General features: G+C 49.2%; 1 protein-coding gene across 1 annotated transcript in view; it reads left to right on the top strand.

Moving 5' to 3' along the window:
- LOC112106637 (early activation antigen CD69-like) overlaps positions 1 to 27,651 on the top strand; it is a 70,623-nt gene that overhangs the window by 4,755 nt on the left and 38,217 nt on the right. The window contains exons 2-3 of the mRNA XM_029914036.1: positions 1,569 to 1,817; positions 2,602 to 2,711. Of these exons, the coding sequence (XP_029769896.1) occupies positions 1,569 to 1,817; positions 2,602 to 2,711 (359 nt within the window). The remainder of the gene's footprint in view (positions 1 to 1,568; positions 1,818 to 2,601; positions 2,712 to 27,651) is intronic.

The raw sequence follows: 27,651 nt of genomic DNA, 5'->3' as shown, positions 1-27,651 counted from the left end.
TACCATGTTATAGGTGAAACCATGTTATATCGAACTTGCTTTGATCCCCCACCGTGCGCCCCCCCCCCCCCCCCCCGAGCGCTGCTTTACCGTGTTATATCTGAATTTGTGTTATATCGGGTCGCGTTATATCGAGGTAGAGGTGTAATAAAATAGCCCTACGTATCCCACTACAGAGCAGGGAGCGCATTGTTAAATCCTTCCTCCTGCCACGGCACCGACTTTGTAGCCATTAGTGTGCTGGGAAAACACAAAGAGAAACTCCCACGGGTTCAAATGTTGGTGTTTTAGTTGAACTGGTGATGGAAGGGCCGGTGGGGATCTGTAGTGTAGAGACAGCTCAGCCAGAGCTATTTTCACCACCACCATTTACCCTTTCTGAAAGCAAATCTGATGGAGCCCAGCAGCAAAGCTAGATAGAACCTATGCAGGAGGTCCAGCTAGATGACCATGGTGGCCCCATCTGATCTTGTAAATTTCCTCAGTGTAGACCAGGCTTGATTGTAACTAATGCTGACCCTTTTCCCCCCTCCGAGCAGTACCCAGCGCCATTAATAGCTTTTCTTTTTCAGGTGATCGAGCCAACTCCACATTCTGCAAATGCCTAGCAAACAAAGTCCCAACCCCAGTCTATGCCTTCATCATGATTCCTCTGGTAGGAGCTCTGGTAGGAGCTTTCTTGGGTGAGTCCCAGCCCTCCGTGGCCAGGTTTCTGTGTCCTGTTTCCTCCCTTTAGCCACCAGTCTCTCATTCTCTCCACCTCAGCTTTAAACAGAAAACTTTCAACTCCCTGTTTTGAAATACTGGCTCTCTCTGGAGCTAGATTGGACTTACTGGACTGAATTCAGACTCCACGCCCAGCTGTGTGGCAGTTGTGCCACCCCTCTGAAGGATATTATGAGACTGCTGGCCTTGCCTTTCTACCGGCTTCACCCTTTCACTGGGAGAGGGAGATGATGCTGTGAGGTCCTCAGTCAGTCCCAAGCTGAGCTTGCTCTCAGGAGAGGCAGCCCCTGCAGTGCCAACTACAGTGTGCTTTATTATTCGGTGCAAAAGCCCTTTTTTAGCAAAGGGCTGTGGCTGAGAACCTAAACGAAGAGTCAAGTTTCAAAGCATATTTATCTTGCTGCCCATCACTGCAGTATCTGGGCGCCTGCCATGTAAAAATCATCAGCAATAGTGAAGTCCCACGTGGACTTCCTGGAGTTTCTGGCACTTCCCCTTTTGGGATCAGAACTCTGCGTGGGAGAGGGAATTTTTTTTGTGGGGTTTTATGGGCAGAAGGGGGTGTCTCCTTTCCTCAAGAGAACCAGCCTGCCCCACCCCAGGGTAGCCATCCCAGCTGATTATTCTGAACTCCCATCTTTAACTGGGTTTTGGCATCCTCCTGCTTTAAGTCTGAGTTTGGGCCTAGCTCTCTGTGCAGGCCACTGTGTCATGGGTCGGTTATAGCCTCACTGAATTCACCCCTGGGGCTCAAGTTCTAGTGTCCTCTGACCTCCCTCTGAGCATCTGGCAGAGGGTTAAGGAGCCTCTGGATATGAGGGGCTTGTTCCCCCTGGGTGCAGGAAGGGACAAGCTCTTACTACGTTACTTTCTCATTTTCAGGAATAGCAAGCCAATATTTGGTCCATCCTGGCTCTGCTGTGGTCCCCTCTCCGAATCCCCCTTCTGGCCCCTGGTGCCCGGACGGCTGGGTAGGGTACAGAGGGAAATGCTACTATTTCTCCAAGGCCAAAGAGAACTGGAACAACAGCCAGAGCAACTGCTCTGCGCTTGGTGCCTCCCTGGCTGTGATTGACAGCGAGCAGGAAATGGTGAGAGAGAGACCAGCACGGATGCTTGATAATGACCTAGACTGGGCTTGGCAGGACAGAAATGGCTGCACTGGGGTAGGGCCCAGCCTCTGTAGTTCCAGAAGGAGCTCTGGTCCCTTTCCTGCTGGGAGGCCAAAGGGAATGAAAGTCCAGCTGCGCTCAGTATGTGATTGTCCTTTCTTCATAGCTCCAGGCAGGAGAAGCACTTCCGTTGGGTTGGGCTGGGTCAGCCAAAGCCTGGCCGGTGGAGCTGGTTGCGTGTCAGGCAGGGATTGTGAACTTGGCACTGCTATGCTGCCATGCTCGGGGTGGGAGGACTTTCTAGCTGAGCAGGATGCCTGCTTTATGCCCGCGTATACCCCCACTGGGCTCTGCAAAGGGTCACGGCTCTGCTCCCGGCCTGGCTCTGTCCTCCTAGCCCCACTCCAGTGATGAGGGGGAGAGAGGATACAAAGTACGGAGTGGCCTTGCAGAGAGGGACTAGAGCTTATATTCATGTTGAGCCATGCAGCTTTCCCTCCTCTACAGGAAATTGTTGGGGGGGGGGGGAGAGGAAGTGATCAGGAGACAAGAGCAGGGGTATAGTGTGAATGGAGAGGGTGAATGCTCATCCTTTGAACACCTGAGCCTCCTGGAATGTGAGTGGGCATTCCCCTTTGAAAAAACTGTACCACAAGCCTTTAGATTCCCTGTTGTGCAGAGCCCTCTGGGGTGGGTGAGGTTCAGTACCATGATCTCAGAGTCTCATTCATGCTGTCCCTTTGTTTTTGTATTTCTAATAAAGACGTTCCTGCTGCGCTATAAAGGCAAACTTGACCATTGGCTCGGCCTCTGGAGGAAGCAGGACCAGGACCAGCCCTGGAAATGGGCCAATGGCACCGAATTCAACAACCAGTGAGTCCCTCTATATACTGACGTTGCCCCGGAATTTGACATTCCTGCGTGTATCCCAGAACTTGGCAGCATTGCAGTCAGCCATTTTGTATGTGCAGCCACTGCCAGCTGATAACCAAACATCACATAGCGAGGAATAATCTTAGGCCTTTTGAGACAAGCTCAGACAGCTGCATATTTGCCGTTTGTTAATTAAAATGGAAGAATAAAATAAAAACTTATGGAAAAGAGTAAGTAAATAGCGACCATGGTTTTAGGTGCCCCTAATATATTGTCAAGGCTAAAAATGTTTTAGAATAATAAGTAGTTTGTTGAAATTGGGAAAATTGGTGACCCAACCCAGTGGAGGTTATTGTGCTGATGCATTAAAAGAAGCTTCCTTGGACTGCTCTGAGGTATTTATTCTCCGGGAAAGGATCTGACATCTTAACCCCTGTCAGCGGGATGGAAGGAGGGCCCCTGGAAGTCCGGCTGGTGATTACTTAAAACCATCTCAGACTGTGGGTAGCTATATCTGGGGTGTCCTAAACTCTAGGTGTGTGTGTGCTTAATCGCTAATAAATAGCAGTTAAGAGCACGCTTACTTGTATTAATCTTTCATCAGACAAAATTGCTGTGTTCCTATTGGCTTGTTCCTGACACCGTGTGGCGTGAAACAGTTCAGTTACCACTGCTTTGGGTTCTGAAACCGCCCCAGTAATACTAACACCCTGAAGACAGTTTTAGGGATAACAAGCATCCTAACCAGCCCTCCATGGAACCAGTTGTGAAGCTGGAGGCTCTGTGAGCGGTCCCTGAGCTCTGTCGGAGTCTGTCTCTGGACTCATCCGACTCTTGGGATAGTGTGTGAAGGTGCCGGGTGGAGCATGGGACTCTTACTCCTGGGGTGGTGGCTTTGACATCTGTTGGGCATGGTGGTGGCTGTGATAAAAGGAGCCGAATAGGACAGCAGGCCTTAGCTCGGTAACAAAGCCATCTGTCCTGGCATGCCTTGGGTTGAAACGGATTCTCAGTGCTCTAAGACAGTGGTTCTCAACCAGGGGTACACGTTCCCTTGCGGTACATCAGCTCATCTAGATATTTGCCTAGTTTTATAACAGGCTACGTGAAAAGCACTAGCAAAGTCAGTCACTAAAATTTCCTACAGACAGTGACTTGTTTATACTGCTCTATAGACTATACACTGACATGCAGGTACAATATTTATATTCTAATTGATTTTATAATTGTATGATAAAAATTAGAAAGTAGCAATTTTTCAGTAACAGTGGCTGTGACACTTTTTTTGTATTTTTATGTCTGATTTTGTAAGCCAAGTAGTTTTGCAGTGAGGTGAAACTTGGGGTATGCCAGACAAATCAGACTCCTGAAAGGGGTATAGAGTCTGGAAAGGTTGAGAGCTGCTGGTCTAAGAAGCATCCCTGCTGGGGAAGTCCTAGTGAGCGTGCGTGTGGGCTCTGTGTTCAATGCCACGTGGGAACGGTTCCTGGAATCCTTCCTTTGGGGCACTCTGGCTGGAAATTGGGCCTGCAAGAGCCAATCACAGGTCCCAGCTGGGGGCAGAAATGACCAGGAATTGGGATAAAAACATCTACCTGGAATAAAAGCTGGGGCTGCCCCTCTGCCCTGTTAACCCCAAAGTGGCTCTGTTTAATTCCCTCTTCCCCATTTGCTCCCTTTCCGCCAGGGAGGAATTGCAATGGGCCTCTTTGCTCCCTGTACAGTGGGGGCTTGATGGCTAATTGAGATGTTGCATTAACATGGAGCACCTCTCTTCTTCTAGGACACTGCAGGCAATGCCCAGCCCCTGCCTGACTGTAGCTCCTGGCTTCTGTGTTGCAGGTTTGAAATTAGAGGAGGCGGACACTGTGCTTATCTGAGTGATGGATTTGTTGGCTCTTCAAGGTGCTCCTCACTCACAAACTGGATTTGCAGCAAACATGACGCGTATACGATGGGAAAGGGAATTGCACAGCCTGGGATATGAAAGTTTTTGAGAAGCTTGAAATCCCAGCACCTGCAGACAAAACAGGATGAGTATTTATTCCCTACAGTCTGTTCCCCCGGGGTCTGTCCTGGTTCTGATTGTAAATACCTCAACAGTGGGGTTTTCATGTTCTTTATAGCTTGATTGAAAGTGGAACAGAGCTGTCGCTTTCTAGGGAAACTTTCCTGAAATTAACTCACCCTCTTTACTCAGTTCTCCTGCTTATACCCCACGTGTACACAATCTCTGGTGTTTTCCCCAAGTCCTGCTCTAGGTCAAGCCTCTTCCCCTTAGGCGCATGCTTATAGGTGGCTGTTTTCTGGAGACGCTGGGTTTACCTCATCACTGATTTGTAATGTGAAGGCCGAGCTAAAGGGAAAGGAAACTGGAGTTCAAAATAGCAATAATTTGTTTAAATGGAAGTAAGCAGCGGATTAGATACATCTTCATATACATTTTTTTGACCGATCAAACTGTGCATTCATGAGTTTGTGTAACCCCTGATCTTATTTTTTTCTTTTCACTTATTTGGATTTTTACTGTGCTGCAACACATGAGCACCCGTCCAACTCTGTGTCTGACAATCTTTTATAAATACAGTATTAAGTAGACCATCCGTTACCTCAGATCAAATCCAAGAACCCAGTGACTGCATTAATATAACCAATTAGTTTAACTTCCCTCCCACTCTTACCCTTCTCCTCCTCTCAATTCTTCCTCCTATTTATTAAACGCACTCGTTGCACTTTTGTTATACAATTAGATGGTTAGCTACTTGCCGTTCCTTGTCTTGCTGCAGGTGCAGTGCCCAGCACAATGGGGCCTTGGTCCTGATTCAGGCCTCAGGTACAATACTGATACTACACCAGTGATGATTTTAGGCCAGTTCTCATTTAATCATTCCTCTTAAATCAACCCCTCTAGTCTCGCTGGAAGTGCCTTTTGTCTGAGAGTTTTCATGCTCTTGCTCTCCAGGTGTGGGACCAGGTTATCCTTGATGTTTCTGGATTTGCAGAAGACACATGACGTGTGGTTCTTTGAGTAGATGCAGACGTGTATTCCAAGTAGATCTGCATGTGCCCCGGAGCCAGAGACTCTTGCCTAGCAGCATCCATAGAGAGGTGGTGCTTGAGGCTGTAAACCCTCCTCAGGCTATATGAGGCAGCGCTGTCCCAACCCCCCGTCAGTTCCTTCTTACGGCCCATCGGCTGGAGTTAGTCTTGTGCACTTGTTGCTTTACAGCCTTGTGAATTTGTATCTTAGCCTACTCTGTTGTATATAGTTGCTAAAAGTTTTAGTGTAGTATTAGTGTCGGTGGTAGTGCTCCCTGGTGATGTCTTTACCGGGGTTCAAGCATTGCTCTTCATGCGGAGTGGCGATTCCCAACCGCGACCACCACACACGGTGCTTGCTCTGCTTTGGTGAAGCCCACCTTAAGGCATGGTGTTCGATCTGCAGATCATTCAAGAAGCGGACTTGGGTGGCATGGGACCTTCTCCTTAAGCAGCCCCTGCTTGAGTAGGCCACGAGGCCTGACCCAGTGCTGAGGCCTTCCTTGGGCAGCAGCTCGCCCTCTGGCTCGGAGAGCGCTACTGCCTCCTGTTCCAGGGCAGGGGCCTCTCCGAAGAGACACAGGAGCCGTTCTCCAGCATGGGCACCAAAGAAGAGGTCTCATAAGACCAGTCGGGAGTGTTCCAAGTCCAGAACAATTCTTCTGCCTCCCCTAATAAGAGTGTGGACCTGCACGGTGCTGGCTCTGACGCGCGGGATGATGCAGGTGCTTCTGACCCTCCCTTGGTACAGGGTAGGGAGGGCAGATGCCCCGAACTGTCAACTCTGGTTCCGGCCTCCAGGCATGCATTGAATCCAGTACCGACGGGAACGATGCCAGTACAAACAGTAGACCAGGCTGTGGCGGACCTACTCTGCCTTTCTGGTCCAAGAGTTCGCGAGGCTGCCGCCCCACAAGGGCCTCTCAGTCAGAGTGTGCTGCCAAAGTCTTAGCTCTGCACCATGATACTCTCCCTCCGGGGCTTGGCATGGACATGGTATCAGAAACAGTACAAAGTTCTTCAGTACTTGGTGTGACAGGGTCCCCGGGGTGCAACCTGGACTGTGGGAGCACTGAGCCCTCTGTCCCACCAACCTGGGGTCCCTCTCACACTGTGATGCTGTTGTCAAGTTGAATTGGGCGGGGGGAGGGGAGAGAGGCCAAGTGATGATGTCACTTCCCTCTTTTATGTTTTCTTCCACCTCGCTGGAAAGATCTTTTCCTGTGACATGGGGATCAGGCAGTCCCATTGGTCAAATAGTCTCTATTGCATACAGTCTCTGGGATAGTGGATTCTTTCCTTGATGGGTGTTGATGAGCCATTAATTGCTATCTGACTACTCCATTGTTGTACCTGAAAGGCTGGTTGTGGGTGTTCCCAAGCTCACAGCACATTTCAGTAACACATACAGCAATAGTTCATAACCTCACATACAATAAAACAGGATATTAAAGTTCAACAGATCAAGACTTTTAGAATGATACCTCACAAGGCAAACTTTGTACCAAACATAGCATAATTATATGACAGTGGTGAATATGGGGGTTCCAGGGTGCTACTCTGTGTGTTACATGGGGCCCTTCCTCAGCACCAATGCAGTAGGTGCTGCAGATGGTCCCATGGAGCTTGTCACCGTCCTCAGTGGTGAAGCATGTGGGCGCTCTGGTACCATCATTTGCATCAGGACTGATTTTTGCCTATGGCACCGACCTTTTCGGTACCAGTCGTACCGACTGCTCTTTCGTTCTGGGCTACGGATGGGTCAGATCACCTGTTGGCTCCCTCTGGAGTCGCTCTTCCCATGTTTCTGAGGTCCCAGGACTCCTCTGCTTCAGAGTCAGGCTCCTCATCCCCCCCACTCCACTTCACCTGAGGGAGTCTGGGGGCCACCGGTGGACCACTACAGCTACCTGAGTTGGCACACGCCTCGAGGCCAGGATGGGGGTCCCTGGTCCGGCACCTACTTGCCACTGATGCCTTATCCATACCAGTGGCCACCTTGTGGCCACCAGTGGGAGGCTCCTCCCTCATAGAGGTCTTGCCTCTGGATGAAATTACTGCTGACTAGTCACCTTCTTGAAATACACATCTGCATCTACTTGAAGAAGAAATGGTTACTTACTGTAACTGTGGTTCTTCAGGTTGCGATACAGATATGTACAGGCAGTCCTCGAACTTACGACACCATTGGTTCCTGAAAATCGCGTCTTAAGTCGAAAACTTGTAATGTAAATCTCTCCCCATTAAGCAAACATTCTCTGCTGCTGTCTCAACTCATCTCAGCCAGTTCACCTCGTCTCTTTCACGTAAGCAAACAGCATCAGGAAGACAAAACAAAGAAGCCACCCTACAGCCTTCCACTACAGCACTACTTTAGACACCTCCCCTCACTAAGATTCTTGCATGACAGGTGAGTTTGCCAAAGCACTGCCGAAGAACTAGATTTTGTATTTTTTTTTTCCCCTTGGGATTATTTTAATGGGCTATTGCACTGCTATTCAACACTAAAATGGCTGAGATTGTGCTCCTGGAGAGGAGACCTACACTAACCGTGCTAAAGGGAGAGAAATAGCAGATTTAATTTGAATATTAGGCAAAAAATATTAAACTTGTCTCAAGGCAGCTCTTTGAGTGGCTTCTTTTAAGTAACTGAATGTAAGTGCTTTCTTTAGCTTCCTAAGACTTTAAGCTCATTTACCTTTGCACATTTACAAAGTTTACATAGATTATAAATTTAAATTTTACTGTTTGTTTATGATAAACCAAACAAGTCTAGCCTTCAGTTAACTTCTTTTGCTCATCTACAAACTTAGAGCAGAGATTGTCACTGAAGTACCAATTGGATGTGTCTTTCTTTGGTTTTTGTTTAATAAAACCATGTTATTTCTGATGACTTTTGTTTGTTTTTAATCATGGTGTCCCCTATTCAAGACAGAGAACCTCGTGTGATTAACATAGTGTGGAGTCAGCCCTGAATTGTCATTGAGACACCATTAAGATTTGGCCCCTACCACGTCTCAAGTCCCTGGACTAAATGTTAGTAATTTTAGGGATAAAGACATTCGGTGTTCAGCAAGCCCCCTTCTAACCCATTCAGGCTTCAGGAAGGCCCTTCATGACTTTAGCTGCACCCTACCCAGATGATCTAGTAACCTAGTGTCATTGACCTCTGCTAGCCTTCCCAGCCAGCGTCTCTGGTTGTCCAGAGCTCATCTTCTATAACACGTTCCTAGCTCTGATCAGTAGGCTGGATTTTATAGACCACTAGCTATGATTATTCTTTTACGCTTCTTCCTTTTCTCTACCTCTGACCCAACTAAACAAATGCTACTGTCCCTCTAATAAAGCACTACCTGTTCTTCATCAGATTCATTTGCTCACCCTTCGTCTGGCTGTGTCTTTAGATTGTAAGCCCTTCTGGACAGGGATCATTTCCTTTCTGTTTATGCCAGTGGCATAGCTAGACTAGGAAAAATGGGGTGGGCCCAGCTTTCAGGTGGGTGGGCAATGATGTGGGCTGCCTCCCCCCCATGGGGCTTATGGTTTTGTGGGGCCTGGTCCAGGGACAAGTGGGGGTGGGGGTCCCCATCCCCTGCAGTCCCCACACACACTCCTGCTGGGAAAATGGTGTCTGGGTGGGGGGGCTGGCCCTATCCTCCCACCTGGCACTCTCTCTAGGCAGGATTGGGGGCTTGCCCCACTCTGCCTGCACAGCTGGCACTCTCCCCAGGGCATGGGGACTTGCCCCACTCCGCCTGCCCAGCTTGGAGCATTTGGGGGGGGGCCTGGATGATAAGTGGGTGGGCCATGGCCCACTCAGGCCCACCCGTGGCTACACCCCTGGTTGATGCAGTGCTACCACACCAGGGCCTCACTTCTCACTCAGGCCTTTGGGCTCTTGTTACTAACCATTGTATACTATGCTGGCATCCAATCTGCCTTACTTTTTCATTATCTAGTATGTGTTTTTCCTTGTCAAAAGTTCTGTCGTTTTGAGGAACTTGGCCATAGCCAAACTTGGCCACAAACTTTTAAAGGTTTATTTAGCCTTGTGATTTACCTGGGGTTTAACACTGGGCCCTGGAAGAACGGTATGAGGAGACTTTCTCAGATGGCACAGCCCCAGCAGTACAGCACACAGCCATTTTGGTTCATCCTCATCTGCCTTATTTGAGGAGCAGGGTTTAATCACTGATCCAGTCCTGCTCTAGTTGCGGATTCATTCTTTCTATTCAGCACTACTCCATGGTTTCTTCTTTTTTTAGATCCTGGGCAGGCTAGAGCTCAAACGCTCTAGGAAGGAAGGGTTTTTTGGTTGCTAACATCCCTTGAGTTATAGCCACAACCCAATATTCTGTGTAACTACAAATGCATATTTTTGAAGACTCTGATGTAGGAATATAGGCCCAAGTTGGGTCTGAGTGAAGTATGGTTATTAATTGAGTTTGGATATTAGCACTAGCAATAGACCCAAAGCATGTGACTAAAAAGAATGAACCCAGATGAAAGGATTGTTTGTGTTAAACTTGGAGTGGCCCTTTGGACTACCAGCATTATCTTATTTAAGATTTGGGAAATAAAGAACCACTAGTTAATGGCGCACAGGGTGCAGTAAATAATTGGCTAGAAATGCTTAGCCCAATCCTTAAGAAAAAATATAGCAAGGTAAGGGGGAAAACCTAGAAGAAAGCAGAGTACAGCCCTAAAGTGCATCAGCTAAGGTCCAATAACCAGCAATGACATCACTTGTTTGTTATAGGGTATTAAACAAACAAGGTTTTCTAGGGGTACTTCAGCAGAGCTCTTCCTTACCCCCTATGGAGTCAAGCAGGGGAGCTGGAACAATTTGTATGGGAGCCTTTGAACCAAGCAGTAAACTCTGTATATAATGAAAACCAATTCAAGCCGGGGCTGCGGCAGCACCCTTAGTTCTAGCACCTATGGTGTCAGGCCATGATGGGAAGATACCTCCTGGGCCTGAACCTACTGTAAGCATTTTGGCCAGTGCTTAAACAGCAATGGTGCTAGGGCCTAGACTATGGCGTAAGTATACGCTTAGATTTGTACTGAGGTAACCCACACCAATGGTCTTTGGGACTAATAAAGGCGAGTGTGCATGGAAAGTGAATCAGGGTAACCTTAAACTTATTGGGGAAATTATTTCCAACACGGGACTCAACGAAATGCAACAGTAAGTGTTAAATGCTCTGGCAGTCTCCATCTTCATTATGCAAACGTTCAAAATGAAACTTTTCACAACTGTGCACACCCACCTGTATGTGGTGAGAGACTTTTCAGGGAGTCAACCCCAGCTCCTGTTGGGCCGGAGAAATAGAAGTGGAGCTAGCAATTAAGGCCCCCGTCCTCAAAGTTATTGAGGCTCCTAACTTCCATTGAGTGCAACATTTTTCTTTTGAACTTTTTTATTCCAGCTTTGAAAAGAAAAAAAACCCAATCCCTTAAACTATTGAACCAGTGACAGATTACAGCTAAGCCTGCTTTCTGCTTCATTTCCACATACGGGGGGCATTAATGCCTTTGATTACACCAGGAGAGCTTCCTTCTCACAAATCCATTTAACAACAGCATTGCAGGTTTCAGAATGAATCTGCTTCCCTTTTATCACTCCACAGCTGTTCCTTTCACCAGGGCCAACTACTGGGAACCTGCAGACCAAAGGAGAAACTCATAATTTGTGCATTTGAATGTATTAAACAAATCTATAACAGCTCTTTCACTTCAAGAACGCACATTGTGATACCTGTCGCTTTCTTCCTTCCCCTCTATTTTTCCTATGGTGTCCTAGGGGATATGTGATGAGCAGGCATGTCTCAGCAGAAAACACTTGTCTACATTACCAAAACAGTTACTCCGGCTGACCTGGTTGTGGGTGTAAGTCATGTGTTAAAGCGACAGCAATCAGCTCTCTTAATACAAATGCCCAGAGGATGCAGATGTCTTTTTAAAGACCTCGTATTTCTGCAACCAGAAAGGACCTTCAGCCCAGAGTCAGGCCTAAAGTGATGGTGGCTAAGCCAAGTTTCTAACTTCATCTGCCCTCTCTTGTCCTAGCTGTTAGTTCAAAAAAAAAAAATAAAAAAAAAACCCACTCACCATCTGAGGATAATTTACTCCAGGAGGGATTCTGCACCACTGTGTATGCACAGAATTCATGTCGCCCGCAGACTTTTCCCCCCACAGAGTAATATATTCTGACAGGAAGGTGCTGCAATCACACCTTTCATCCAGCAGGGGCTGCTGTGGCACCAGAAGAGAGGGCAGCAGCTCAGGGCTGGAGTACCCAGCTGTGGAGAGGGAGGGGCAGAGGCTGCCTTCCTCCTGGTGCCTTTCATGTGGGGCCAGGTGAGGAGGCACAGGGTATGGAGGGGAGAGGGGTGGACAGCCTGGGGCTGCTGGGAAGTCACACAGACTGGGGTTCAGAAGGGCTAGTGGGGGAACAGACTGGGGCAGGGGCACAGGAGCTAGTGGGGTGACAACATTGAGCTGGGGCTGAATGGGAGTAGGGGTGCAGGGCCACATGGGGCCGGGTGAATGGGCGGGCAGGGACACAGACAGGGGCAGATGTGCCTGACTGAATGGGAGAGGCTAGGGGTCACCCAGGGTCTGCATGGGGCAGGCTCCCCAACTCTCTAACAATCCCCCCCCTCCCCTCCCCTCCCAAAAAATTGTTTCATACTTCTCCACCCCACAACCCTCCAGGTTCACTCCAGGCTCCTTCCCTCTCCCTCAGCGCCTCTGTTACCCCCTGACTCCCCCAAGCCTTTGCACTACTTCTGAGGGGTGTGGGAAATACATTTATGTATTGTAGTTTAAATTAATTATTACTCAAAGTTCTGTATAAATATGCTTAGTAAGGAATTAATTTGTCAAAAAACATTTCCTGAATCTTTTTTGTTGTCTGTATTGTTACAGACATACTTGCTGACAGGTATTTTGAAATAAATTATCAAAATAATTGAAATGGCCATGCTTATATTGTGTTATTTTGACAAAATGTGCAGAATTTTAAAATATTGTGTACAGAATTTTTTTATTTTTTGGCACAGAATTCCCCAGGAGTAATAATAGCAACAAATGTGTAATAATTCCCAGACATAAATGACCAGGTTAAGCTGGAGTGAAGGTTGAGTACACACATCAGTAATTTAGAGTGAAATATATTAGAGGGATTTTCAATTATCCCCAAAATCAGTGTTATAAACCCAGGAAATCCACAATTAAGGTTATATTTAAAAGACCTGTTCAGGCATGGAAATACAGAGTTGGTAAATGAAACAACCTTAACACTGCCCTGTAGTGACACCATGCAAGAACCAGACAATTAAGGTATTTTAGTGTTTGTAGTCCTAGCTTAGATTAATAGACCGTTAGGATCATCTACTCTGCATTTCGGTGTCCAGAAAGACCCATTATGATCATCAAGGCCACACAACAGCACCCAGAGATTCCAGCATCAAGCTCAGATTTGGTGGCTGAGCCAGCTGGAATTGAAGTTTAAAGACACATTCTATTTTTTCCATCTCCCTTCCCCCCCCCCTTCAGCTTTAAGTTACATTGGGATCAGCAACTGCCTCCCTGAGTGCTACCCCACCCTTTCCACTGTGCCTGAGCAGAGGTTGAGCAAGGGAGGCGGTGGGGGGGGCGGAAATCCTGAACATTTCAAGCTTTGATCAGATGGCACTTTGACACAGAGACGCTGTGTGCTGGGAGCAGAAGGTAAACTCAAATGCAGGCCCCTTCATGTTCTGAATGCATGATCTAGTCACATTAATGGGTGTGTTCTCTTAAAATCCGGAAATAGGAGAACATTTGTGTACCTTGTGGAAGCAGGTCATCGAATGATGCAGAGGCGTTTTGGATTATGCAGCTGAGAGGAGTCTAGGGTTTGTTTGCCATCACGGGGCGGGGAAAGGCGTGGGCGGTTCTTGCCCACTTGGAGATGTGTTACAGGCAAAAGCGTAGTAAATACATGGATGTATAAGGGAGCTTTGCAGAGACTGGTTACCACAATCAGCACCGCCATGAAGCGTGGGCATATGGGCTGGTCCACAAGCAGACTGAGTAACTCCGAGTCCAATGGCAAGATCAGATCCAGAGAATCTAGGTCACCAGTTATGTGAGCTAACAGCTGAGTTGCAGACACAGAGATGCGTCTGACGAAAGCTTGTGCTCCAATACATCTGTTAGTCTATAAGGTGCCACAGGACTCTGTCGCTTTTTACAGACACAGAGATGTGACGTTTTGTGAGGGTACTGGATATGCATGCCCAGAGAATCTGGCCTGTCCAACTTGCAACCAAAGAATGCTCTGGCCAGGTTCTGTTTCGTAACTGGCTGGATGGCAGGTAACAAGGTGAAGTTAGTCAATCGTAGCAAGTGTTGTTCCCCTTTCCTACAGTGAGTGCAAGACTTATCCGCCTCACTCTCTGACTACCCCCGTGATAGCTGCAGAAGAAAGATCTTAGATCCATAGTTAGCCAAGTAATAGGTGAAACCCGCAACTAAGTCATATACCTATATGGTGAGAGCTCTGTGGGGGAGGGACCCTCTTTGTTATAGGTGTGTGTACAATGCCTAGCACAGTGGGTCACCAGTCCCTCAGTCAGTGGAGCTATGGGCAATTCACACCAGCTGGGGATCTGGTGGAATTAATTACAGGTACAACTGATTCATATCAACTGGGGGTCTGGCCCCATTGACTCCAGTGGAGCTCCGGCAGATTTGCACCAACTCAAATAGGGCAAAATACATAGTAATACCTTAGAGAAAATTACCTTCCTACTGACCTGTGTCATGACCTTCAATTCCTCTTAGTGACAGAGGAGGTAGTGTATCACTTTTTGTCCCTGTCAAATCAGAAAATTGAACTATTTCCCCCTAAGCTAATAGAAAATAGTAATCCCCTGCAAACTCTCACAGTGTTTGATCTAGAAGGGAGTTGTCCAGCCAGGTCCACTTCCACTCTGGGGATGTCATGGTGAGTCCCAGCCAAACTGGATTTGTGTCCTGTGTAACACTGGATATGAAATCCTGTAAAGTAGAAGGGAATGGGTGAACATGCCATAAGCTGCTAGAATTCCCTGCATACTCCCTTTGGACACATGCTCTTGATCTTCAGTGGCTATCAGGAGAAACAGTCAGCACTTCTTCCCCTTGAACCTGAGCCAAAGCTACTTCCTTCGAAAGACAGGTCAATTCTGGAGGCAGAGGCGCTCACTGGGAACTGGCCATCGGTGTTGGGCTTAGATGCCTGGGAGAAAGGATTGCCCGGCATGCTGTTTGACCATCTCTGTTCCAGGACTGGTGTTTATGGGTGAATATAGCAAGTAGTCCCAGACTCCATGTCGTTGACTTCTCCTGCACTGGAAATCACCCAACAAGGCCCTGGCATGCTGCTTCCGCTTGGCAGAGGAGCAGCAGCGCTGTTAGAAATAGGGGCAATGATATTATAACTAGTGACCCATTACCCCAGCTGAAGTTGATGTAAATTTCCTTTTACTTTACCATCTCCTTTTGATCTTGGATCACCAGGAGGCGAGAACTCTTTGCTGAGCAATCATCATGGCTCTTGTGCCAAATTCGACTCTCTTTAGATGCCCAGTAACATTTTCCCTCATGCATGAGCCATTCCGTGGGGCAGAGTCTGCACCTGGAGCCCTCTGGAGTGGGGAATGAAGACAGAGATGTCTGGATAGAATCTTCATTTTCAACATTCAATGAATCATAGAATAGAATACCAGGGTTGGAAGAGACCTCAAGAGGTCATCTAGTCCAACCCCCTGCTCAAAGCAGGACCAATCCAATTCCATCGAGGCCATTTCTCTCTAGTTTTGTTTAAGGTCAGGCCCAGTATTCACATGGCAGGACGCACTGCAGCCCAGGGTGGAGGTGCATTGGTAAAGGTGTCCGCCAGCTCCCTGGTACTGGATAATGGCAGTTCATGGGTGGAACGGTGTGGGGATCTGGTGCTTTTATCTGAACGTGGAAATCATTAGATTGAGGATGTATGTAAATCCAAGTTATGGACTGTCGGTGAATGCAATCTCCCCCGTCCACCCAAAGATCATGCAGAATCAGAAACTAGCGCTGTCCAGCAAAAAGGTTGCCATTCCCGTTGGCCTTCTTCTGGTGTATCTTAAAGGTAGGTGGTGGGGAAGCATGCTGGAGAGTGATGATCTGCTGGTGTGCAGGAAACACCCTGACAATTGAGGGTTGTGTGGAGATACATATACATTTATTCATGCATGTCCCTGGATAGCTGCACCCATAAAATCAGGAGAAAAGGCAGCACTGGCCTAGTTTGGACCTCTGTCCAAGCAGAGGTCTTGGGAACTGGGCAAGGTTGGTTCTAATCCCAGCTTTGACACTGATCCATTGCTTAACCTTGGGCAAGTCACTTCATCGGTGCGTGCCTCAGTTTCCCCTGCAGTGAAAATGGGATAATGACCTCTAGGGGTTGGGAAGCTGAATCTACTGAGACTGTAAAGCACTTTGTGATGCTCCAATGGAAGGGGATCTAAATGCTAAACATTAATGAAGATCACATTTTTTGCCTGCTCGTGATGATATTTCCAATCAGTAACTTACACTTATTTCTTAAACAATTCTTTCCTGGCACAGCAAAGCCACATTTCTCACTGAGGGCTCTCTACAGACCCTCTCATCTCACATCTTTCGGATGAGTTACGGGAAGGCTGTTCTTTGGAAATAAAGAAAATCTAGTTCATGGAGTTCAACTCTTGTTAGAAAAATAACTTGTTTCTGGGCTCTCAGCTGCTGCCATTCCAAACGCAGCAGTATGGCTTGGGGCACTGAAAATTAGCACCTCTGTGTTTTGATCTCATCAGCTCTTCCAGTCTTGCAGATGGTGAAATCAAAACGAGGTTATTAAATGTCATTGCCTCTTTTGAACAGTGATGTTGCTTTACCGGTTTGGGTAGCTACATCTTTCCCTTCCCTTAATTCCCCCCTGAAATTTCAGTTGGACATTTCTGTTCCTTAGCTATTGTGTACAGTGTTGCTGTGTGCTGCGAAAGAGCCAGAAGGTTTCTCCCCAGAGATGGCTGCATATTGTTGCCAGATGTTTTATGCCAGATAGCTAAGCCATAGGGCGATCTCTTTCCCCTGCAGGGCACTGGTGTGTATAAAATGGGATACAGGAAAGGGGTTAGGGGATCTCTTAACTCTTGGGATGCACGATTCATAAGCAATAGGATATTTACTGCACATATTGAAGTTACCTGTTCTGTGCACCCTGAATTCCAAATTCACCACTAGATGTCACTGCAATGCAGGAAGCTGCACTGGTACCGAATGAACTGAGGTTACCTGGTGAGCTGCTGTAGGGAGGTTCACACAGAAATTGTTTCAAGTGAGACAGGAAATCCTCCAGGCCAGTGTCGCACTTAGTTCCATTGGTGGGTCTGTGACTGGCCCCATCGCGATGCAGGGTATTCACTGCTGCTCTGGTCCGTTCTTCACAAGGGACTTGTAACTGGAAAACTTCAAAACAGCACCAGCGTCAATGACAAGAGGGGTTGGAGAAAACTGAGTGTTTAATGGGGTTGTCACCTGTGAGGAACAAAAACCTGGGGCATCTGGGATGATCCTGAGCCCGTATAACTAGACAGCTGGCAGTGTGTACTGAGCACCTGGACAGATTTAAAGGGATGATCCTGGGAAAACCTGGTCAGGTGTTACAAACCCTAGTGTTAAACCCACTAAATACTGTATCTGTTGAATCTAGGGTAGGGTTAGAGAGCTGGAGTGAGACAGAGAACAAACGAGACTCTTTTTCATCACACATTGTAAGGTGCAGTCCCCTTTCCCCGACACGTTTAACAGCGACATGGTCTAGGCAGGTCCCAGGACTCTCATGGACATCAGAGCTGGATACACCTGACGATGAGGATGTGCCTGGAGTTTTAGTCACAGACACACTGGAAGCAGAAGTGGAATCTTGATGGCGTTGTGGAGGAAGAAGAATTCATGGCGCACTGTTACATACCTGTGCAAAGGGATACGTGTCCTGGAACTACTCACCCCGCAGCCCCAGCGCTATCACAGCTGCCAGCAGGACAATATTCCCAGCCCATCCGACCCCTAGAGCAATTCGAATCCAGTGGGGACACTGACGGGAATCTGCAACTGTCAATATTTGAAGCACACTCAACATCCAGGGGAAGGGATAACAGTGAGACATGAGACTTTAGCAAAGCTTTTGATACGGTCTCCCACAGTATTCTTGCCGCCAAGTTAAAGAAGTATGGGCTGGATGAGTGGACTGTAAGGTGGATAGAAAGCTGGCTAGATCGTCGGGCTCAATGGGTAGTGATCAATGGCTCCATGTCTAGTTGGCAGCCGGTTTCAAGCGGAGTGCCCCAAGGGTCGGTCCTGGGGCAGTTTTGTTCAATATCTTCATTAATGATCTGGAGGATGGTGTGGACTGCACTCTCAGCAAGTTTGCAGATGACACTAAACTGGGAGGAGTGGTAGATACACTGGAGGGTAGGGATCGGATACAGAGGGACCTAGACAAATTAGAGGATTGGGCCAAAAGAAATCTGATGAAGTTCAACCAGGACAAGTGCAGAGTCCTGCACTTAGGACGGAAGAATCCCATGCACTGCTACAGACTAGGGACCGAATGGCTAGGTAGCAGTTCTGCAGAAAAGGACCTAGGGGTCACAGTGGACGAGAAGCTGGATACGAGTCAACAGTGTGCTCTTGTTGCCAAAAAGGCTAACGGCATTTTGGGCTGTATAAGTAGGGGCATTGCCAGCAGATTGAGGAACGTGATCGTTCCCCTTTATTTGACATTGTTGAGGCCTCATCTGGAGTACTGTGTCCAGTTTTGGGCCCCACACTACAAGAAGGATGTGGAAAAATTGGAAAGAGTCCAGCGGAGGGCAACAAAAATGATTAGGGGTCTCGAGCACATGACTTATGAGGAGAGGCTGAGGGAACTGGGATTGTTTAGTCTTCAGAAGAGAAGAATGAGGGGGGATTTGATAGCTGCTTTCAACTACCTGAAGGGGGGTTCCAAAGAGGATGGAGCTCGGCTGTTCTCAGTGGTGGCAGATGACAGAACAAGGAGCAATGGTCTCAAGTTGCAGTGGGGGAGGTCCAGGTTAGATATTAGGAAACACTATTTCACTAGGAGGGTGGTGAAGCACTGGAATGGGTTACCTAGGGAGGTGGTGGATTCTCCTTCCTTGGAGGTTTTTAAGGCCCGGCTTGACAAAGCCCTGTCTGGGATGATTTAGTTGGGAATTGGTCCTGCTTTGAGCAGGGGGTTGGACTAGATGACCTCCTGAGGTCCCTTCCAACCCTGATAGTCTATGATTCTATGACTCTGCTGTGGAGCCCATGCAGTATCCAGGTAATATCAGGAGCAGCCATTTCAGCTGTATGGGGATAACCAGAATAATGTACAGGGAAGCTGACGCACACACCAATGATACCTAAAAGAGAGACAGGAAGGTGAGGTAACATCATTTAATGGACCAACTTCTGTTGGTGAGAGACAAGCTTTTGAGATACCCTGAGCTCTTCTTCAGAGCTTGTCCCTTCCACCAAGAAAAGTTGGTCCAATAAGAGGTATCACCTCACCCACCTTGTCACTCCAATATCCTGGGACCAACATGGCTATCCACCACTGCAAACAATAATACCACCTACTGTCCGCCAGATAACAAATTAACAGTCACTCTGACTCACTGACAGTGTTACATAAAGGGGATGGTGATGAGTATTTGCCCATGTGGCTACACAGCGAATCTGTGCTTCAGCCATCCCAGTTGTGATATGTGGAAAACTGTGTTAAAATTACAAGCTATCCCTTTAACTCCTCAGGGGTTTTCCTAGTCCTGCTTGCAGGCTAGTGGGCGCTGTAGGGAAATGTGCCATTACAGTCAATCTGCACAGAGCCAGGCTTGAGAAAGGTGGAGTGAGCTGTGCTGGTGTGTCTTAGGGAGCAGCCTGCTTTGTCTCTCTCTGTTTTTGGTTCTTGTGCATTCTCATTCTGAATTCTATGAAATAAAGTCATATTACATTGCAACCTTCCAGAAAGAATAGTTATGTTTTTATCTAAGTTCTTTTTGTGTATGCTGTGAACAACTTGTATAGAAAGCCACTCTGGCTTATATAGAATTGGCAATTCCAAATTTTCAAGGCTGTCTTCCATAGGAACAGTATCAGAGGTTTACTTTTCACTTTGAACTAGAGATGGTAGGAATTTTTGTTCAAATCATCTTTTTTTTACAAATTTTAAATGAAAATGTTGGCAAAATGTGTTGCTTCGAAAATGTTTTTTTGATGAAAGGGAAAATGTTTATTTTTTCCTTCCCTTCACCCTCCCCCCCCACTTCCTTCCCTCCATCCTTTTTCTTCACATATTGCCATTGAAAAGGGGTGGGGTCCCCTTTTCAGTGGCAAAATGGGAAAAGGAAAGAAAAAACAAGAGGGGGAAATAAAAAAAAGTTAAAAAATTTCAATTCAATATTTTGATGACAATTTTTAAAAATTAGAAACATAATTCAGCTTCAAACCGGCAAACAAAAACTTGAAAGAATTTTGTAAAAGAATTGTGTAGCATTTTCAACCAGCTCTACTTTAAATGAAGCTTGTTTAGTCTTGGGCCTTCCAGCAACGCTTATAATTGCCCTGGCAGAAGTCACAGTGCTCCCAGCATCAAATCATCTGACTTTGAGTAACTTCTGGATTAGTAGATTTCAAGGCCAGGAGGGACACCACTGTGATCTGACCTGCTGTATAACCCAGGCCAGAGACCTGCCCCAAACGTATTCCTTTTGAACTACCTCTTAAAATTGGAGACCATAATTCATAAAAGTTGGACGTGTTGGTTTGAATTTTTATTGACACCCAAGTTATTAGTTAATTGTTACTAATGTTACAGTAGGATCCAGCCATTATCAGGAGCCCATTTAGATTCTTATAGTTCACCCATCAGTAGGCTATTTGAACATCATTGCGCTACACACCACACAAACACAATACGAGAGCATGTGGTCTGAATAGACTAGGCAAAGAAATGATTATGATCCTCATGCAGGGATCCCCTTCATTTTCAGTAAATTTAGTCATTTTTCTCTGAAAGTTTCCCAAGTTTTGAAAAAGCCAGGATTCAGGATTTTCCACCTGAATTTGGCTTTTTTGGGCCCCAAGAATTTTTGGCAGAAGAAGTAGAACTGAAACTTAAATTGAAGGACGCGGAGGATGTGTGTGGGCGGGGACAGAAGAGTGCACACATTAAGTGCTGAGCACTCCGCCAGACTCTAGCCTTTCAGCGCAGTCCCATCTACTTCTCCTGCGCAGGTTCCGTCTGACAGGGGAAGCAGCCGGGTCTCTCTGCCGTGGAGAGCGAGATGGGCAGGGAGCCTGGTCCTGGCAGCCAAGACCAGCCGCACAGAACCTCTCCCGTCTCCGCAAAGAGCCCCCTCCTGACCTCACCCCTTCAACACGGCCCAGGGAGCAGATGGGGCTGTGCTGAAGGGCCCGGATCAGGAGGAAGCTCTGTCTGGCAGGAGGGCCAGTACTCAGTGTGCAGCCTTCTATTCCCCTCCTCACCCCAGCCCTTCACACTGGTCCTGTTCGCTTCCCCTGAGCCGTGGGGGAACAAGATCAGCAGGATCTCGATAGCGGAGACTACCTGACTGCTACACCTTTCCCTGGCCCCCCAAGAGACCAAGCCCCCCTCTGAGCCACCCACTGCCTTTTGTTTTCAGTTTTTACCGATTTGAACCCATTTAAAATTTTTTAGAATAAACACTGATAAATTCCCGGGAAATATTTTTTTAAAACAAGGGCCTTTGTTTTCATCCTCATGCTGCAGCAGGGGAAACTGAGGCACAGAGCTACAGTGATTGGCCCCAAGTTGCCCAGGGAGCCAGTGGCACAGCTGGGAATTGAACCCAGCAGCAGGTGAATGTTTTAGCCACAAGAACCGTTTTCTCACTAAAGAATAAAACTATTATGGATTTTACAGAACAAACTATATGGAATTCTGCATGGAGAAAAAAAACCCCTTTTTGTCTGCCTTTGAATTGAAAATACAGCTTGTCAATTTACCCCAAACTTTTCAATGAAAATCCTCCCCTAGCCTCAGAACGACACACATATTTCAGGGAGACAAGGGGGATGAGATAATATCCTTTATCAGATCACTTGATGATTCCCTGTTCTGTCCATTCCCTCTGGGACACCTGGTGTTGACCACTGTCGGAAGACAGGATACTGGGCTAGATGGACCTTTGGTCTGACCCAGTATGGCCGTTCTTATGTTCTTATTGGCTCAACTTCATTTGGTGGAAGAGACAAGCTTTTGAGCTACACAGACCTGAAGGAAAGCGCCGTGTGGCTGGAAAGTTTGTCTCTTCCACCCACGGAAGTTGGTCCAATAAAAGACATTACTCACCTTGTCTATCTCATATCCTGGTACCAACACAGCTACAACAACACGCATACCTACAATTCGGGCTAAACAGAGATTTCCCAACCTCTACGAAAGTTACAAGGGGAGGTGAAGTTCACTCAGAATCAGGCTTGTGCTGAAAACTGCCTTCTGCTTAATGTCTCTATGGAGTCACTGCTGGAGCGCTACTGATTCAACATCAGCTTGTGAGAAATGTTAGTTATCGTTTGAGGTTTAGGCCCTGAACGGTGCTATGCAGCGTAGTGAACCCTACACCAAGGAGTAAGTATTTGCTGGGTCAAGTCCTTAGCTGTGACATTGGAAATACAGTATTAAGGGCCAGATTCTGCCACTCTTACTCCCAGGGAGTCATCCACTCCCCCTGAGCCACTTTCACTCATCTCTTCTGAAATGCAGCATGCAAAGGCCCAGGCTGGGACTGTCAGAGCTGTCCAGTGGAGTTGGGCGCCCAACTCTCCTAGTAAATTTCAGCTCCCTTGGGTCTCTTTGAAGCCCCAGCCGCACCCTGTAATTGCCGTGTTGTGAAAGTAGATGCCCTGGGAGAATGCTCAGTCACTTACCTTGGGGCCCAGCTCCCGGGGGGCGGCCTGATTGTCTCTCCTTCGGCCGGAGGTTTAATACCGTGTAGCCCTCTTCGTCCTCCATTGGCCAAGCACGTCCCTGGTTTGATTTCCCAGCAGGTGCTCAGAGAGGGGAAAGGAGGCCCCCCATTAACTGGCCATCAGACTTGGTCTGTGCAGCTCAGGGCTTTCCCGAGCACTGACCGTTCTTCAAGGGAAACCACACAGGAAATGCAGGTACCAAGCGCATGTGTGGTCTTAGCTACATCTCTCTCTCCACCCTCCCCTGGACTGTGCTGGAGACCTGCACTGGTTGGACAGAATGACTTTGAATACAAGTGGGTCAGGGCTAGTCGTGCTGAACTGGGTTTCAAACTGATGCACGTTCACCCTGCGTCCGCACTAGCGGCGTCCTAAACCGTTTCCACTGCGATGTCCTCTGGGTACTGATCCTGCTCTTCTCAGCTCAGCCCCCAGAAGCAGTGCATTCTGGGAAACTCTGAAACCCCCCCAGAGCATTGGGGGCAGCAGTGGGAGGGGATGTATGGACCTGTATAAATCGCTGTTCCATATCCTCAGCTGTGCTGGATCTGCAGAGGATGTGGGTCTGTCACAGACCCACGTACAGCCCCTGACTCTCTTGTTCACACTGTAGAGAGGCTCATACTTCTGGCTCTGAAGCTGCCTGGATCAGTTCCTGCTGGTGCTTGTCACATGCGCCCGCCCACGTTTTCCAATCCTTGAATCATCCTGGATTGCGGGCACCAGAACTGGACACAGGATTCCAGCAGCCGTCACAGCAGGGCCAAATCCAGAGATAAAATAACCTCCCTGCTCCTACTTGAGATTCCTATTTATACACCCCAGGATCACATTAGCCCTTTTGGCCTCAGTGTCACACTGGGAGCTCGTGTTCAGCTGATCATCCACCACGCCCCCAAAGTTCTCTGTCCTACCGCACTCTCGGGCTTTGTGCTCAGCATGTCCTGTAGCACGTGTGAGGGCAGAGTGCTGGTAGGTGTGTTAATGGCACGCTGGGGCAGGGCTCAAAGAGGGCAGAGTTAAGGTTGTGTTGTGGGGTGGGGATTTTCCCTCAGTGTTTATATATCAGTGACCTGCGTTCATTTGCTAGAATGTTGTTTGACCAACTCGTGCTGCTACAATCCGGCAGGTCAGTAGAGAGGTTTTGGGAATTAGTGCAGGCAGTTCGACAGTAGGAAGAATTGCAGACAGCCAGACAGCTCGCTGGAAATTTTTGTAGCCACTTCAGCAAACACACGAGCATGAGCCGGACCCAGGGGCTCTCACAGGAAATTGCCTTTGGTCAAGACATTGCGTAGTACCCAGGCGGGTTGTTCACACCATCAGCATCCTCTGGTGCTGCGGGCTAGCTCAGATCAGCGCTTCCTGTCCGTGCTAGGGGCTGCCATTCGCTGCTTTCACCTCCCACTCCCCGGGCTCTGCCTGTGTCCCAAAGACCAGCCTCACCCACTGGTCACTGCTGGTACAGGCAGGGCTGCAGGGAATGGGCATGGGGATGGGTGAAGGGTAACGACAGGGAGATGTCAAACCAGTGTTGTGTAGCTTGACAGGGCAGGTCATTAAACCCGAGACTGAGGTTGGGCCTGGGGGAGGAGCTGGTAGCAGCAGAGCAAAGGGCGGTGATGGGAGCTGGCTCAGTGAAGTGAGGTTTGAAGGTGGATTGAGAGGCTCCTTTGATCCCTGGGAGAGAGAGGCCAATCCAGACACTGGGGGCTGCATGAACAAAACCCTGTAGGCCCAAGGGGGAGAAGATGAAGGATCAAGGAGGGAGGAGGTGGTAGAGTGGGGTTAGGAGGGACCTTCCCCTGGGGACAGGTTATCCTAGAACTGTGGGGTGTCTTGCTCCTTCCTCTGGTGCTGGCCAGTGTCAGAAACAGGAGAGGGGGTAGAGGGACCCCCGGTCTGGCAATCCCTGTGATCCTGTGAGTGCAGCCCAAGCACTGGAAAGGGGGCGGTGCTAGGGACGGAGATGTGGGCGGGGCAGGGCCGTGCAGCACCGTCACGTGAGGACGAGCAGTTGATCCACTCCTGCCTTGAACCTTGTAGAGTCAGTTACCCAATGGGTGGAGACACTGATGGATTTACAAAGATAAACTCAACCCGGAGAGAGAGACTGGCCTTGGGTTATGGCACTGGGCTGGGACTCAGCAGATGTGGGCTCAGTTCCCAGATCTGCCCCAGACTCCCCGTGTGACCGTGGGCAAGTCACAGCCGTCGAGCTCAAACTTTGCGTGTGCAGACAAGGGATCTCCTCTGGCTAGAGAACATGCGTGGGAAACTTCCAGGGGAAAGAAGCCTCTCTGAAACAGATGGAGCAGCCTGACAAGATGGAGTTGATCATAGGATGTAGTTCATTAGAAGCTTAGCTATGGGGTCACCACGAGGTGTGTCTGGCTCTCATCCTGCCTGTCGGGCCTGTCGTGTGTCTTTACTTCCTATGTGGTTTCGCACTCAACTTTCATGGAGAAGCAAAGCTCCTACCACAGGCATGAGCCTGAAGCTACAGCCTGAGTTAATCACTGTGTTACAGTCGCACCCACGTGTGAAAGAGATAAGCATACGTGGAACGGATTTAAGCACAGCCAACTGCTGTGGAGACTTTGATTGTTCTGGCACTAATACTCCTGGAGGAATTCTGCACCAACTGCACTGCCACATTCATGTCCCCTGCAGAATTTTTGCTTTCCTACAGAAAAATGACAGGGAAGCTGCAAAAGCGGTCACACGCCTCTCCCCAGCAGCGCAGGTGTGTCGTGTCAGGTGCCCAGAGCAGCTGGCAGAGAGGTAAATCACCACAGGAGTGGGGGGCAGGGCTGGGGATACCCCAGCCAGTGCATCCTACCTTGCACCAGGTGCTAGTCCCGGCTGGGGAAAACTCAACTCTACCTTGCACCTTCCTCTACCTTGCACGGAACAGCCTCTTTCTCAGAGGAGCTGGGCCAGGTCAGACCCACCCCCAGAAATGTCCCCTGGCCACAGGAAGTGCCACACACACCCCCAACTCCCGCTTCCTGCCCCCCAGCCACAGGGGGAGGGATCCCTGTACAGGGAGCTGCTCCCGCTTCTGCCCAAGCCCTGTGCATCCAGACCCCTCCATCCTCAGATCCCCCAGCTGAGCCTCAGACTCTGACACCCAGATCCCCCCCCACTGAGCTCCCCCCACATCCAGACACCCAGTCCTGCACCCCAACGAGCCCCGTGCCTGGATCCCCACCCCAATGAACCCTACCCCCCGGCACCTGGACCATCCTGATTGGCTCCAACCACCTTCACCTGGAGCCCCTGCAGAGTCCCATTGCCCCTGCACCCAGAACCCCTCCAATGAGCCCCTGTGCATCCAGCTCCCTCCTACACCCAGACCCTCCCCTGAGCTTCCTGCACCCAGATTGTCCGACACAGAAACTTCTGGATCCCTCCCCCCCTCCCACTCCACGCTTGGATCCTGCTGGGCTGAGCCCCACACCCGGCGCAGAGGGGCAGGACCCCAGGGTGTTTCTGGGACAGGCCCAGCCCCTGCACTGTCAGGGTCGGGTGCAGCCTCACTGGTACATCTGTGTCCTGGGGGAGGAGGGGAAGGGGGCTGCTGGCTGATCTAAATTCTCTGTAAGCTGTGTGCCCGCGCAGCAGCCTATTTAGCACCATGCAGGTGCTCAGGGAACCCACCTGGCCGGGACCTGCTGAGGCGCCCCTCCCCCGACCCCAACTCAGCCACGGACCTGCCACGGCTGGGGGAGGGGCGCCTATCCTACGGCCCCAGCACTGAAGCTGCCACGGTGGGGAGAGGCGCCCCTCCCCCACAGCCCAGGTGCTGCTGTGGGGAGAGAAAGCTGCGGGGAGTCCTCTCTCCCGCTGTAGCTGCAGCACACCCTCCTGCACCCCAAACCTCTCATCCCCAGCCCGCACCCCAACCCTCTGCCCCCACCCTCAGCCCCCGCCCACACTCCAAACCCCTCGGCCCCACCCCCGCCACATGAATTTTGTTATGTGCACCAATATGGAGGTGATGTGTCACACATCACCTCCATATTGGTGCACATAAAATTCATTCTGCACATGGGTGGGAAAACATTAGAGGGAACACTGGTAACCTCCCACCTCCGTGCAGCCAGTGGCCTGTGCGCCCCACTGCCATGCCGGAGTCTCCACATTTATTTATTGGCTGGAGGTCCAGTTCCCTTCGGCCTTAGCAAAATAGTTACATTTTGCTTGGCTCCAGAACCAGCCTGGGTACCAGGAGGCAGCAAGGGGGCATGGAGGAGACTGCTTAAGTATCACCACTGGGGGGGAAAAAAAAAAGTGAGAAAAGACACAGGGTGAGAGATCACCTCATCTCTGTGGAGAACAAGCAGGACCAGGAAGTGCCGGAGCAGACTAGTGGCCTAAATGGGCCGCTCTTAGTGTGGCCAACGCCAGGGGCCTCATAGGAAATGGCAAGACGCCCTCTCATGGTAGGGTTGCCAACTTTCTAATTGCACAAAACCGAACCCCCTTGCCCCGCCCCCTGTCCTGAGGCCTCACCCCAAGGTCCCACTCATTCCAGCCCCCCTCCCTCTGTTGCTTGCTCTCCCCCACCCTCACTCACTTTCACTGGGCTTGAGATGCGGGAGGGGGTGAAGGCTCCAGCTGGGTATGCGGGCTCTGGGGTGGGGCCAGAAATGAGGGGTTCAGGGAGCTGGAGGGGACTCTGGGCTGGGGCAGAGGGTTGGGGTGCAGGAGGGAGTGCAGGCTCTGGGAGGGAGTTAGGGTATGGGAGGGGGTTCCGACCTGCGGCAGGAGGGTCGGGGTGCAGGAGGGGGTACAGGCTCTGGGAGGCAGTTAGGGTGCG

The sequence above is a fragment of the Terrapene carolina genome, unplaced genomic scaffold, assembly GCF_002925995.2.
Source record: "Terrapene carolina triunguis isolate 2854851 unplaced genomic scaffold, T_m_triunguis-2.0 Scaffold28243, whole genome shotgun sequence".
Taxonomy (NCBI): Eukaryota; Metazoa; Chordata; order Testudines; family Emydidae; genus Terrapene; species Terrapene triunguis.
This window is presented reverse-complemented; position numbering and strand designations above follow the sequence as displayed.